This window comes from Pinus tabuliformis, chromosome 2_1, assembly GCF_031772625.1.
Source record: "Pinus tabuliformis cultivar Carrire ecotype Pingquan chromosome 2_1, CPIR1, whole genome shotgun sequence".
Lineage (NCBI taxonomy): Eukaryota > Viridiplantae > Streptophyta > Pinopsida > Pinales > Pinaceae > Pinus > Pinus tabuliformis.
In genome coordinates, this window is record NC_142299.1 from 764,488,948 (window position 1) to 764,504,507 (window position 15,560).

At 35.4% G+C, this 15,560-nt stretch overlaps 1 protein-coding gene and 1 pseudogene across 1 annotated transcript; one reads left to right on the forward strand and one right to left on the reverse strand.

Annotated features, from left to right (window-relative positions):
- Positions 1–7,370: 7,370 nt before the first annotated feature.
- On the reverse strand, positions 7,371–8,137 carry LOC149202819 (uncharacterized; annotated as a pseudogene).
- An 880-nt stretch (positions 8,138–9,017) lies between these two features.
- On the forward strand, positions 9,018–9,828 carry LOC149202820 (E3 ubiquitin-protein ligase UPL3-like). The gene is made up of 4 exons (XM_089401693.1): positions 9,018–9,075; positions 9,164–9,280; positions 9,458–9,628; positions 9,718–9,828. Exons 1-4 carry the CDS (start codon positions 9,031–9,033, stop codon positions 9,826–9,828), a joined length of 444 nt encoding a protein of 147 aa, XP_089257819.1. The 5' UTR covers positions 9,018–9,030.
- Positions 9,829–15,560: the final 5,732 nt, after the last annotated feature.

The following is a 15,560-nucleotide window of genomic DNA, read 5'->3' on the forward strand; positions in this document are numbered from 1 at the left end:
GGAGCTCACCAGTAGTTTGAGTCCCAACTCCTTATACCCTGACCTTTTTGGGGACATCCACAGAAAAATAGAGAAAGAGAAACCCTTCGGACACCATTGATCCACATTTATGAAGGAACAAAATGAAATATAAATTTAACCAAAAATATAGAGATACAACGAAACTTAACTTCAATTAATAAATAGAAAATTTTGAAAGTTTTTTATGTATTGAATGAAGGAAAACTAGCCTTAATGGTATTTTCATATGGGCCTTACACAATCATAATGGTTGTGGGTGAAAATGCTTTTGAATTGAGTATTCCCCCTTTCCTTGGCTTGCACCTAGTGTTTAATGTGGATTTTCTTCAACCATATTTTCCACCTTCCTTGGCATCCAACCATTTGTCTCCCACATAAATCAATCCTGACTACATTAAACATGCTACATTCGATCAGATCATGGAGGTCAAGGCAAAGGATATCCACTAGAAGAACACACAACTCTATCAGGTTGTCAAAGCAGGGAAACTTCTTCATCAAGGCAAGTGGCTCACTAGGATCCAAATTCAGTAGAAGTTTCCCCATTTAATGAGGGAAATTGATGAAATGGAGACCATTTCTTCCTAAGGGGGGGGGATTAATATAGGAGGATATCGGTGTTCCCCCACCTCTTCTAGTGAATCAATGGTTCTTTATCGCCTTAACATTTTTTCAAGTCCCAAACTCTTGAGGCCATTTTGAGGCCCTAAATGATATTTTTTGGTGATTCAGAGGGACCAAACGTTGTCATGGCATGTTATGACCCCAAACAAAATTTGTAATCCTTGGATAGTTATTTCCAATGGGCTATTGTGCACCCTAAATAGACATTGTATGCAAAAATTGTTCCCTCGAGAAGTTGATGTACCAACTAACCACTTTAGGGCTTGCAAACCTTTTGGTGCTTCATCTTCTAGGGTTAGGGTTTAGAACCTATAGAATTATTTCTTTATGTTAAAATACCATTATTTCAGCGTCTTGTAATAGCTTTTGCATATATGTGAATCCTCCATCCCTCTCTTTAAATATAGCTACCACAAATCTAGCTAGTCTATGTTCTATGGTATTCTATTAGTTCATTCATTAATAGAATATGGGATTTCACCATATTACTATGCTTTCTATCATATTTTACTATGTGTGTTTCATTTCCTTTCTTTCCTTTCATTTCATTCCTTGTATAACATGGTTTACTTTAGTAGTTATAGTGGTTATTGGGGTCTTTGCACTGGTGTGTTGTGGCTATTTTCATCTTATATTTCCCTCCTTTACATTTCTTCTTCCCTTCTTTGGAAGCTTCTTAGTGTTCCTTCCACTTTGAACCGCTAAACTACCCTTTCTTCTAGCCTATGTTTTTTAGGTACTATGCCTATACACAAGCCTCATCCATCATTATGGGTTTGAATAACATCACTTTATTTTGCATATAGCTATATATACCCCTCATATACTTGAGGAGTACATCTAATTTATTGAAAGAGATACCCAACATTATTTCTATCTTCCTAAATTATATGGTTTACTCATATACACTTTCCCCCATCTCTACCTGAAGTAATGCATTGGATCCATTGGTCATCTACATACCTGATATGGTAGATTTATGAGAGTTTTAAAATCATCCCACTTAGTTATTTAGGAACCCCCTCCATATGCAAGGTTTCCAAGTGGCTTTCCCACCAAGTCAAGGCATGACCTTTTAGTTTCAAATGAGAAAATAAAATTTTGTGTTCCTCCTCTATGTGGTGGACACTAAAATAATCCTTTAACTACTATAATCAATTATTTAATTTCAAATCATCAATATCACCTTGATATGGCTTGATGTTAACCTATGATTAAATATTGAATAAGGATTGTGAATAGTTCATGGGACTCAAAATGGGTTGTTCTTTTTCGAGTTCTTTCTTAGACTCCTCTAGTTATTCTCAATCCCTTGATTTTCCCTCTAATTTGAAATCTTAGTTAGAACCTCCATATGCTATGATTCTAAGCTTGTTTGAGAAAGCCTGTATAAGGAGTTTCATATTATGGCTAATATTTATGACTTTCTCTTTCAAACTTGCAAATTTCTCCTCTAAAGCATCTTGAGGGTTTAAAAATAGATTCATTATCCATGGTTGGGGTTTTATGAATTTCTGCTTAAATTGATCTAATCCCTTACAAATACTCACAAAATACCCAAAGGAACCTACACTGATACCAATATGATCTGTGAACTACCATGGATATTCCACTAGATAGTTTGTAACAATAGATCTAATAAAAATATACTGAAATATAAAATCTATAATATGAAGGTTAATATTCCTTAGATTTTTTTGATGTATTAAGTTACTATTTTTTTCTTATGCATGAAATAAATAAAATGTGAAAGTAGAGAACAGATAAAAACAAGCATTCACAGACCATAATAACACCAATATATGACTTGGGAAACCCTTTTTAGGAGAAATCCGACTAGAAGGTGAGGATGCTCTACTCTTTGTTTCTCTAAATGGAAATGGCGCAAATTCAAAGGAGTGAGATCCATGGCATGTGGATTACTAAAAAACATAAAAGATCTCTATTCATCTCTCTCTCTATCCACTCTTAGCTACTCTTCTCTATTATGGAACAAAATTTCCATCGAATTGAATTGAACCCATTTTCGTCCCAATGACCTAGTTATAACACAACTTAATAGCCAACTAGGGCTTAAATTTGACCCATTAAATGCACAATATGAGTTATAACCGTGACTCTTCCAAATTCTTCTTCATATGGCCTATAACTCCTTTTCCATGAGTAACGGGGTTGTGATGGAATCCTCTCAAACTATGGTAGTCAATCATGTTAGGTCAACTTTTGGGAAGCATAAACTTTGCATTCGAACTTTGATTGATGTGATTCCTGCACCATTGGAAATAACTGAGTTTATAATAGCATCAAGTGGTGTGGTACTTTAGAAGAAAAGTTTTACCCACCAAAAAACATAATCTAAGGCCTCAAACTGACCTTAGAAGGTTTCCAACCCCAATTCTCCAAATTTGTTCCCGCCGCAAAAAATGCTCCTATAAGTTGATTTTTTTATTCTTCCACCCTAAAAGAATCAATATGGATGAAAAGTGGTATAATGATCAAATCCATATCACTAGAGGTGGATGATAACCACCAAGGTCAAGTAAGGGAACAAGAACATAACCAATAGCGTTATATAATCCATTTTCAACATATTCCATACTAGAATATCTTGAACATTAAATCCAAGAACTTGAATGCAAACATGGTTAATGTACCTCAAAATATATGACCCACCTTCATAAGATGAGTAGGATATATCAATGAATGTACTAATTGGTGAACAAGTGAGAGGAATTTGAAGCTAGTTATTTATGGAACATAATAAACATTTTGGCTAGCAAGTTGCATCGTAAGCGAAAATTGTTCTCCTAGGGTTACCCATATATGTGCATGGGTAGCATTTTGGCTCTAACTTTTGGACATGTACTCACCATAGAGTGCATGATCCATGTGTGTAATCAAAGAATTCATGAGAATCCTAGCAATCCTTGATACTTGTAGACCTATTAAACTTGCATTTCTTTAGCATTTATTAAACTCTATAAATGAAACTATTAGTAGCATAGTAGTAGGGTGATACCATAACATAATACTTGGGTGATACTATCACCTTAGAATATGAAAAATCATAAAAATTACATATCAAAATATAAAACCAGCCTAGATCCATCTTAACCCTGGATCTATCAAGCATCGAGAGGGATCAAATCTCTCGAGGTGAAAACCTCTTTTTTTAGTGCAAAATTTGAGGAAAGTTTTTCACCTCGAGATATTTTATCCTTCTTAATGCTTGATAGATCAGGGGTTAAGATGAATCTTTTCTTGTTTCAGTTGTACACAGTTACACAAAATTTGTTGATCATCAAATTATTCTGGTCATTTTAAATATGTTAAATATGTCTAAGATTAATTTGGTCAATTTAATTTTAAATTTTCTCAGATACCTCAATTTGTTGAGATGATGGAGATTGTTAATAACTTGAATGGTGAAAATTGATGAAATAAAAAATTTGAATGCAAAGTGATAATGTAACAATGTTGAATGATATAAAATATGCATAATAAGAATAGCCTTCATTGTGATCAATCTCAAACTATTTTTTTATATTGTTCTTATTGTCACACATGTTAGTTTTTCCATCTTTTCATATCGATCATATGAAAATGGCGGTTGAAATCATAGACCATTCAAATCTTTAACTCGAGATATTGTAGTAAACATCATACCTTATCTCTCTTGTTCTCCAATATTAATAGTAGCTTTCTCCAAATTTAATCATTGTGACTTATGGAGTGTTAAGCCCCATGTAAGTTTCAATGGTAGTTGCTTTCTATTAACTCATTTGAATGCAAAGTGACTAACAATGTTGAATGATGGAAAATGGGAATGATAAGAACATATTCAACTACAAATAGTTTATAGTTTCAAGAAGCAAACATTGAAGGTAAGTGAACATTTTATTTAAGATGAAAATTCAAGTATTTTATTTATGGTTGAATTATTGTAACACAAAAACCAATGCACATCGTCAATATTTTTTTTGTGGTTACACTGAAATCAATGCACAATATTAATTTAATCACTTTGAAATCAATGTACATCATACATCTAATTATATCAAATCTAAAATCAACATCTACACTAAAGTCAATGCATCTAGTGCAAGGAATCAAATAGGATTAGAAATCAACATCTACATGGAAATCAATACATCTAATTCAAGCAATCAAATAAGAATAGAAATCAGCAACTACATTTAAATCAATGCATCTATTTCAATGAAAAACCTAAATATTCTTGGCTTTCTAAATCCAACTTCTTTTACCTTTTGTAAAAGCCTCACTTCATCTTCCGCTATGGTTAATAATGTTCAATATTATATAATATCATATAATATTTGTATTTTTCTATGTGTGTATATTTCTTCTTCCCTATCTCTCCCCACTCCATCTTTGTGTCTATCTCCCTCCTTCTCTCTCTCCCCCATCTCTCTCTCTCTCTGTCCACCCCCTCCCTCGTGCCCCCCATCTATATCTCCTTCCATCTCTCCTTCTTTGTCTCTCTATCTCATCCCCACAAAGACATATGTTGTTTCTCGTCATATCTATATATCTCTCCCTCCCTCCCTTTGTATCTTTCTTTTTCCCTCTCTCCCCCTCCATCTATATTTCTATCTCACTCTGTCTCTCTATCTCACCCCCAAACATACACACTCTCTCTCCATATCTATATATATCTCTCTCCTTCCTCTTCCTCTCCCTGTCTCTCTCATTTTCTTTCTTGTCTCACCTAATCTTCTCTCTCCCTCACTCTCTCTTCATCTCTCCCTTGTCACCAAGTTCACCCTCTCTCCACCTTTCTCTTTCTTTGTTTTCTTCTTGCATCCCTCTCTCTCCCCGTCAAACTCCATCTCTCTCTCAAGTCATATCTCTCTTCCTTCCTCTCCCTTTCTTTCCCACCTCTCTTTGTTTCTCTCCTCCATTACTCTATCTCTCAGTTTTGCACTCAAAAAAACATTTGCACCTCGAGAGATTTGATCCCTCTTTGTGCTTGATAGATCCGGAGTTAAGATGGATCTAAATTGGTTGAACCTAAATAAAATTGAATGGTATAACTAAGTCAGATAATCACAAAGATAAACATTCAATAACTTTAAACTTTAAATGTAATTAGCCTTTAATATAAATTTAAATTGATGTAATAATATTGGATGCAAAGTTTATATTTACTAAAAAAATATGTACTTATGAACTTAATTATGTAAGGAATCTATGAGTTTCTAATTTGTATTATTATGTAAAAACTTTCTTATTAAATATTTTCAGCCTAATTCTTATATAAACTTTTATAAGAAATTCAACTTAATTGTTATACAAACTTTTGTAAGAAATATTAAAGCCTAAATAGAAACTTAAATTGTGATTTAGAATTACAATTTAACACTTTAATGAACTTTTAAAGTAATGTCTTGAAGCTAAAATATAAATTAAAGTAAACATCAAGTGAGGCCCATTTGAAGGTGTTTAGTAATAGAAACAGACAAATAAGACCTCACATGGAAGAGATACAAATTGGAAGAATATTAATTTATTTGATAACATCTTCAACATTTCAAAATTTCTCAGATTTATTCAAATAATAATCTTATAATCGTTTTAAAAACCCATTGAATTGAGAATCACAAAAAATATAAGATTTTAACCTTAAGCTTGTTAAACTTTCTTTTTAAAGGCTGCCCACTACCGATAGTAAGCCAAGGTTGAGCTTTCGAGATATCAAGCAAAAGAATGAAGTATTCCATTTCTGGCTTTCCGCAAATTTCAGGTAGATTGTTCAAATATTTATTAGTCCCTGCCATCTGGCATCCGGCAGGGACTATAGTGATCGATAGGACCCCCACTTAGCATTACTTGACCCCTGCGTTTCTCTGTTATACGCTGGTTATACGCTGGTTATTACAAAGTTTTCAAACGCTGGATTAACGCGCTGTGCCGGATAACCAAAGTTTTGTTTCTAACTTAACTTTTGCCATCTTATTTGGCCTCTTCCCGAGGCGGAAGAGGCCCGACCATAGCTTAAATTCGTTTTACACGCCTGCTGCATTCCGGCTAACCGTCAACGGGTTGTTTTAATGTTAACATTAATTCGTGATCTCATAGATATACAAAAAATAAAACAAGTGCCATGGTTATGCATGGGATACAAGTGGCAAACTAATATTGAAACTGTTCTGTTCATATTGAAACTGTTCTGTTCATCTTCGTCCGTGGCCACAGCTATGAAGCCCATCCAGTACTCCACAGCTTCTGCACAGATCCTTGTGAAATCTACTGCGTCTCTCGTTTCTTCTTCGCATAATAAAGATCACATTTACGCAGATGAGACCTTGAGGCCTTTGGGTGTGGTGAATAGTTACGTAAACACCTACGTGCCACAGCTCACTTCAAATACTTTCTGTGAAAGAATTACCTCTTCTTCGACGATAGGTTCAACCGAAGGAATCGAAAATGGAGGGAACGGGCTCTTCTACTTTGAGCGAGGCCTACAATGAAAGTTCGCCCATCTCTTGAAAAGCTCCCTACTTCACGGTATCAGGTACTTCAATCACATCTAGAAATTTCAGTTTCTGTTTGACTTAAATAAGTACCGCCATAGTTCGTTATGGTCGTCTATAAGCGTATGGGCAAAGATGAGTTACAAAACGCCGTTATTTTCATAGAAATAAACGAAAATTGAAATTTCGAAATCTATTCTAAATCTCAAAACCTAGACTGCCTCACATTTTTCAACTGTCTTCAGCGCAATTCTTTCGAAGGTTTTGGGAACGACGAACCAGATATTCCCGAAAGCAGGTCTGAATGATCACAGCAGCATCCTGGGGAGACAACTCCTTCTGCTGTGGCTGCTGCTGCTACTGCTGCTCCCACCGCCTTCTTCAAGTGGAATGACTCGGATCTTAGCATCTGAAGACTTGTTATCATTGATAACAGTATATTTTTCAACTCGAATGGTTTTGAACTCCCCCTGCCGCGCTCCAGGAATTGTTATTGTGATGGGATCGGTGACTTTATTCTTAGATTCTTCCCATTTGTATGAAATCTTGCCCTTCACACCATTATCCCCCTTCCATTCTTGCTTTAAGGACTTCTTCACAGTACATGCACATGGCAGTGGCTTTGCTTTTTCAGGTTTAGTTTCCTTCTTGGCCTTCAAATCCTTGAGCTTTTCCACACTCATCTCCATCGTTGTCATTCGATCAGCCAGGTCCTTCACGAATTCATCCCTGCGGAACTGAGCTTTCTCTACTATTCTTTGAATAGCGAATGAATCCCCACGTCCTCCTGTGATCTGTCGAAACCTGCGAATGGTTTTGTGAGAAGGAGTTGTCTCCATCTCCATTGCTATACGATCTGTGCAGGCAAAGGTGAAGGGCTCCTTCTCTATGGCCTTCTTCACATTCGAATTGAAATCGCAGAGCCATTTCTTTCTGATGGCAAAGAAATCATCATCCAATGGAAAAGGATTCCACTCTAGGTCTAGGTCTGCAACCATCGATTTTTCAAATATGCGTTTGTGGGTTTCTTCAATCCAGGAAGAGGATGGACTTGAGTAGTAGTATTCCAACCAGCTACAGTGCCCGGGTTTCAGGTTTCAATCTCCCTGATGACAGCTGTTAACCTGATGCCACCTTAGGTGGCCTGCTGTATAGCTTGCATGTGTTATGCTAGGGAGATAGGTGTTAGGCACATGGCCGTCATGTAGGGCCCACAAGGTGGATAAAAGTTTCGACTTTCATTTTTATTTTTATTGACATCGGTTGATTTTCTTATTTTTATTTAAATTTGAAATTTGATGTTGCATTGTCGTTTCTTAGTTGAGAGCTGGTACAGTTGAGAGCTTACTTTTGTTGGCATGTTATGAATCTGTGAAGGGGCGGACAAGCGGAGGAGGATCCGGCCATAATATTGAGATACATGTAAGTATATTTTCTTGCTGTGAAAGTCATTTGGTATTTATTTGTTCTTCATCAAATCCTTGAGGGTCACATTTGCCAGGTTGGGTTAAAATTCCTGTATTAAATTCTGTCATTTCGTTGATTATGTTTTGCTGCATGTTCGTTTGGTGGGTTTCTGCTGCTGCGCCCATTCGGGTTAATTTCCAGCTTAAATTTGTATTGGGCTTATTGAATTTGGGTATTTTGAAAAGTCATTTTAGATTTTTACCTGTTTTCATTGTAGTCTTTGCTTCCATGAATGCTGTAAATGCGTTTGACTGATAGGCTTATGATGATTTTGGAAATTGAGCAACTTGTTGAGCTATTTGTGCGTGGCTTTGGGGCAGAGGGGGAGTGGGGTGGTGTGAGTTTTCTATTGTCAAATTTTCTTGTTTTCAGGGTTTGCTAAGGGGGATTGTAAGAGGGATGATGCCTTCGTGCTGGTGCTCTAATGGCAGTGCTATCTTATCTGGAATTTTTCTCCAGCGGTGTTCAGGTACAGTCGCAAAAGTTGTATTTTATTAGCTTTTGTTTATATAGGAAAATTTAATCTTATGTTTGAGTCTGCTCTTGGAATGCACTAGAGGGTAGCATTGTCCACTGCTGCAAACATTTGCAAGAAGATTCCATCTGATGCAGCGGAATTTGTAATGGATGCTGTGCCAATATTGACAAATCTTCTTCAATTTCATGACTCAAAGGTAATCTATTTTTTGCATATTCTCCTTTCATATTTAACGTAGGAGTGCGTTTATAAAGATGGCATAGTGTTAAATTTATATTTGTTTGTGTTCTGTGTTCAATTTTTATTGATCCTTTGAAGGTTTACCTTGAAGTACATTTCCTCCTCTGGCCAATGATAAATATTTGTTACGCAGGTGGTCGAAGATGCATGTATTTGTTTGACTCGGATTGTAGAATCTTTTGCCTCTTCTTCTGAGAAATTAGATGAACTCTGTAATCATGGCTTGGTTACACAAGCAGCAAGACTTATATCTGTCGGTACTTCTGGAAGTGGCCAGTCATCTCTTAGTACATCCACATATACGGTATCAACATAAGTGACTTATTTGTTAAAAAAATTGGAAGGTTCTGTTATAACTTATTGCATGGTCTCATATTATCAATTGGTTTGCAGGGTTTGATTAGGATTCTATCTAAATTTGCTGGTGGATCTGCTTTAGCTGCCAAGGCACTTCTTGATCTCTCCACGGCCCGCCCTCTTCATGCATCGATAAGGCAGGAATAGGCTGCTTCAGAGGCTTACAGAAATGTTGAGTCTCATTGTCTTCATTCTACATATTATGTTGGTGCTTGTTGGCATAGTTTATTTTGGGTTTACATAAATCCAAGTTGCAGAAGGGCAATCAATTGAGATGTTTTAGTATCCGTGGCCCTCGAACTTGAACCTCTCAAACTACAACAACTATCACTTTGGCAGCCGTGTTTCCCCAGCTAGTTATCAGTGTTCATACATGCAATAATTGTACTTTTGTTTGTTAAGGTATTTTCATGGCTCTTCAGGATTTGTGAATGTAAATGCCTGTATGGGATGAAATTAGTGCTGTAGACATGCGCTGTAGACATGCATAGTTGTTTAGGAAGCAAGAGAACGACCTGAGATGACTATTGCCATTAAAAAAAGCTAAATGCCAAGTGCCGTTTGCAATTTGTGGTTTTGTAAGAAATCTTTAGGCACATGAAAACTTGGGGAAATTTGCGGCTCTCCAAGTTAAAAATCAGTTACCAGAGTGACCCCTCCCCCCGCAATCCACTTCTGGGCTGGTTTGTCAATCATGAAATGAAGCTTTCGGAGTTTCCTCTCCTCTCCAAGCCTTCCTTTCCAAGATTGTATAGCTGTATTGAATCTATAGGGCAGGGGCAGTTCCTACGCCATGATCCCACCACGCCCCGCCCTCTTCATGCATCGATAAGGGAGAGCAAAGACTTCTTGAAGTGAAGAGGGCTTCACTTCACTTTATCTCCCGCCGGAATAGGCTGCTTCAGAGGCTTACAGAAATGTTGAGTCTCATTGTCTTCATTCTACATATTATGTTGGTGCTTGTTGGCATAGTTTATTTTGGGTTTACATAAATCCAAGTTGTGGCCCTCGAACTTGAACCTCTCAAAATATGGAGCCTTGGTAGGAGTTAATTCATTATAAGGGTTTATTTTAGCTGTACCCTACACTCTCAGTTTAATTATGAAGACATACGACCACTGTGTTAAGATTTAGGGTTTTTACCCATCAAACCTTAGTACCGCTATCACTCTAGTTTTCTCTAGCACTGTATTATTACTTTGATTCTGTAATCTCTAAGCATAGAATTATTGTTTTCGGTTATAGTCCAAGATTTTTGACTCGGTTCCATTTGGGCTTTTTCCCTTGGACAGATTGAAATCGTGTCACCGTAGATGACTGCTTCAGGTAATACCAGTAAGTATATTCTTGTTTTTTTTTATCTGGATTTTAAATTTCTGAAATCTGTATCTTATGCAAGCTTCATTTTATGACTACGATTATACGTATGATTTCTGGGGGAAAGTTGTTCAATAAAGGCTGATTTTTGACTTCATGAGGACCTCAAGAACTAAATAGCTTCTTTTCTTTTCAGGTCGGAACTTCTCTATTTGCTCAAAACCTACACGATTCTCTGTGGATGACCTTTTGAACGTATCAGTCCTGTGTATGACTAAACAAGTCTTGAAATTGCTATCATTGCAAGTCTCTCTGTAGTTCCCAGAGTAATATTGTCTTGTAGATAATAGATGTCAAATTAGAGAGGACTGACGTTCTTGAATCTCTATATATTATAGCTGATATATTTTTACTTTCTTTTGGCAGCCATCTCTACTGAAGAAGAAAGGTTATGGAGCATAGTAAGGGCAAACTCAGCAGATTTTAATGCATGGACTTCTCTTATTCAAGAGACTGAAGGTTTTGGTGTTGATTATTTGCTTACAGTTCTTACAGCTGTGCCTATACCCTTGGAAGGGTAAAACCCTCTTCCTTTCTTTGTTATTCCAATTGGTATCTGGGTAGGAGTTAATTCATTATAAGGGTTTATTTTAGCTGTACCCTACACTCTCAGTTTAATTATGAAGACATACGACCACTGTGTTAAGATTATTGACCCATACTTTCTTTATTTAATATTGGGATTCTCCATGTCTTGTAACAAATGTTTTATATTTTTTATCTTCGAAATTCCTATTCCTATTCTTTAGGGTTTTTACCCATCAAACCTTAGTACCGCTATCACTCTAGTTTTCTCTAGCACTGTATTATTACTTTGATTCTGTAATCTCTAAGCATAGAATTATTGTTTTCGGTTATAGTCCAAGATTTTTGACTCGGTTCCATTTGGGCTTTTCCCTTGGACAGATTGAAATCGTGTCACCGTAGATGACTCCTTCAGGTAATACCAGTAAGTATATTCTTGTTTTTTTTGATCTGGATTTTAAATTTCTGAAATCTGTATCTTATGCAAGCTTCATTTTATGACTACGATTATACGTATGATTTCTGGGGGAAAGTTGTTCAATAAAGGCTGATTTTTGACTTCATGAGGACCTCAAGAACTAAATAGCTTCTTTTCTTTTCAGGTCGGAACTTCTCTATTTGCTCAAAACCTACACGATTCTCTGTGGATGACCTTTTGAACGTATCAGTCCTGTGTATGACTAAACAAGTCTTGAAATTGCTATCATTGCAAGTCTCTCTGTAGTTACCAGAGTAATAGCTTCCAGTATAGAGTAAGCAACAAGGACATGAAACCTGTTGCTTAATGAGTATACTAGGTATAAGCATATAGCTTCTTTTCTTTTCAGGTCGGAACTTCTCTATTTGCTCAAAACCTACACGATTCTCTGTGGATGACCTTTTGAACGTATCAGTCCTGTGTATGACTAAACAAGTCTTGAAATTGCTATCATTGCAAGTCTCTCTGTAGTTCCCAGAGTAATAGCTTCCAGTATAGAGTAAGCAACAAGGACATGAAACCTGTTGCTTAATGAGTATACTAGGTATAAGCATATTGAACTAAACCCATTGAATACACCAATCAGCTAACCAATCTCTAGTCATAAGTTTCATTACATTATCTCTAATATGGAATGACTTACTTATGCTTACAGATCCTGCTTAATATAGGCAATAACAAAAAAAAGAACTATGTGCTATGTGCAGGGACTAGCTGCTTCGCAGCCCTCCTTGTTTTATTGGTTGTCAGCTGAGAAATTTGAATCAATTCAAACGATGGCCCATTCAAATCCCTTTCTATCCCTTTCTGTTATGGTATGGTTTCCTCCTCTGTTCATATATCAATTCATAGCATTTTAGATGTACAATAGATTTGTTAACTACTAAAATTGTTCTAAGTTTTTAAAAATGGATTACTTAAAATCCAAATTAGTAGGTTTGGCTTGACAAACAACTTGGAGAGGTTAGGAGGCTGGGGTTATGTGTAGGGCTGGGACTTGGGAAAAAGTCTGACCAGGAATTTGGGAATTGGAAAAGTATATATGGAATTTGAAAAAAAAGGGTTGTTTGGGTTACAATTTTTTTGGATGGTGAAATTTTAGTAGGAATTTTAGTGAAAAATATTTTTAAAAATTTAATTTTAGAAGTGTTTGAATTATTTTTTTATGATGGAAATAGATTCAGCGCCGTCAAGAATTTTTAGGACACTCAAATTACTGAAATCGAACAACTATAACCAAGATTTCCAAAAATTTATATTAGAGTTTTTCAAAATTCTACTAAAATTTTTATCATTTTCTGCGCGAAATTGTAACCTCATTAGTTTTAATAACAAAAACAATAAAATTCTAAATTCCAATGATTTTGTGAGTCAAAATCTTTGGTATTAAGAAACCTCTTAAATTAAGCCAAGTTTAAATTTGGTTTGTAGTTTCTCACTGTCTGTGAGTTTTTCAGTTTATGAGGCTATGCGTTTTTTTGATGTCAAATTTGGTATGATCATTTCAAAGAAATCTGAATTTCACTGTGAAAAAGTAGTAGTACTACATATCTGTTTTTTCCAAGAATCAAGGTAGAAAACCACATTACATATGTGAATTTCAAATTAACTGATCATCAAGTCTTTCAGCAGCTTGGTAACTCTGTGCTAACTTGTAAAATTTCTCTCCCTTCTCCTGATATATATTTATTTTTTAGTTAATAACTAACGAAATTTATTAGTTGTTCCAAAGAATTAGATAATTAACGAAATTTATTAGTTGTTCCAAAGAATTAGATAATTATAGACTTTTTTGTTTTAAAAAAATAAAAAATCCTAGTCTTACAATATATATCAGAAATCATGCAAATTCCAATTATATAAGGAAGATATTGAAATTCTCATCCACATATATGCAAATTGACACAATAATATCATATGTATCTAAAGGGAGTTGTTTACAGAGGCCGAGGAATTGCCCAGACAATTAATAGTAGTGGAATTTGAATTAAAAAAATTCAAAAATTTTTGGTAGATGCAGTGTTTGAATGGTGTTTTTGATGGTGGAACTAGATTCGGCATCATCAAAAACCTCTAAGACACCTAAAATTATAAAATTTGATCATTTTTGCTTGAATTTACAAAAATCCCTTCTGAAATTTTTTAAAATATAAGCCGAATTTCCAAACTAACTCCTCAGCCTATGGGAGAGGTAGCACATCCTCGTCCATTTGCAAATACGTCCATTTGTAGGTCCTCAGGCATTTCCGACAGGTTTCTTACAAATTCTACGTCAAGCTCACTGTGCTAAGATACTTCTATGAAAATTACCAACGTTCCGAATTGAGTTTAAGTACTATCAATTTATAACTATTCTTTCTGCAAGGTTTTTTCTTCGGTCAAAATAACGTGATATGAAGTGACTGTTTTGTTTTTCTCATATTAGCAGATTTCTTGTCCAGGAAGGCGACGGGGAATTTATACAAACCATCTATGTTCTGTTTTTCATTTTGTTGGACGACTTTTTTTTTCGGCATATACAGAAAGAAAAAACTCGAGCGTCGAGCGTACTGTCGAATTGCATACTTAATGTTTCCCTGAGTTCTATTCATTTCCATGACTGTAAGTCCCGCCCAATTTGTCGACTAATTTTCAATTTGAAATGTACAGTGAAGCCAGGATTATCACACAGTTTATATAGCTCAAACCATTTTGATATATATTTATATAGCTAAAAAAATCTACTTTCAGTTAAGATTATCGCACAGTTAAGAGTTAGGATTATCGCACAGTTAAGAGTGAGCTTAATGATTAAGAGCATGTGTGTTCTCCTGAGAGGTTACATGTTCAAAACTAGAGGGAGTAGAGTATATATGTCTTCATAGACTTAGTAGTCAAATCCTTGCCACAAACAAGGGGTGCCTTGTCCCACAAACAAGGAGGTCTTATCACCAATTTCCTACGGCTTGGTCCTATAATAATAATAATAATACTAATTTCCCTTGTTAACTAATATCCTAGGATAGATCCTTAAAATTGCATAATAATAATAATTTCTCATGTTGAATAATATGTTAAGATAGATAGTATAAATTTATAATATTGATTAACTTTACATATAAAGGTTAAATGTTTACAAACATTTATACCACTGCAACATCTCCTTCATACTATGATACTAGTTGTACATGGCCTATCCAGGGAATAAATTATCATTTATTTTTATTTTTGGTCGATCAAAGAAGAAAATAACTATGCAATGAAATCTGCTTACATGGTAATAAATTATCTTTTATTTTTATTTTTAGGTCAAATAAAAAAATAACTATGCAATGAAATCAGCTTGATAAAAACAAGCTAGGCTGCAAAATCAATATGCATGACACAAAACATACCCTAATCTACTTTAACATTTCATAACCAGCCAAGTGCCAATATAACATTTAAGAAATTGACCACTAATTGGCAATGGCAACTTCAGCCCATCATAGTTAGTCATGTAGAAAGAACAAGCTCCAAT

What these genes read in the sequence shown, in the direction of transcription:
- LOC149202820 (XM_089401693.1), top strand. Translation starts at nt 9,031, where the DNA reads ATGGCAGTGCTATCTTATCTGGAATTTTTCTCCAGCGGTGTTCAG. An exon ending in TTCAATTTCATGACTCAAAG is followed by an intron (nt 9,281 to 9,457) that starts GTAATCTATTTT and finishes TTTGTTACGCAG; the next exon opens with GTGGTCGAAGATGCATGTAT. An exon ending in TTAGTACATCCACATATACG is followed by an intron (nt 9,629 to 9,717) that starts GTATCAACATAA and finishes ATTGGTTTGCAG; the next exon opens with GGTTTGATTAGGATTCTATC.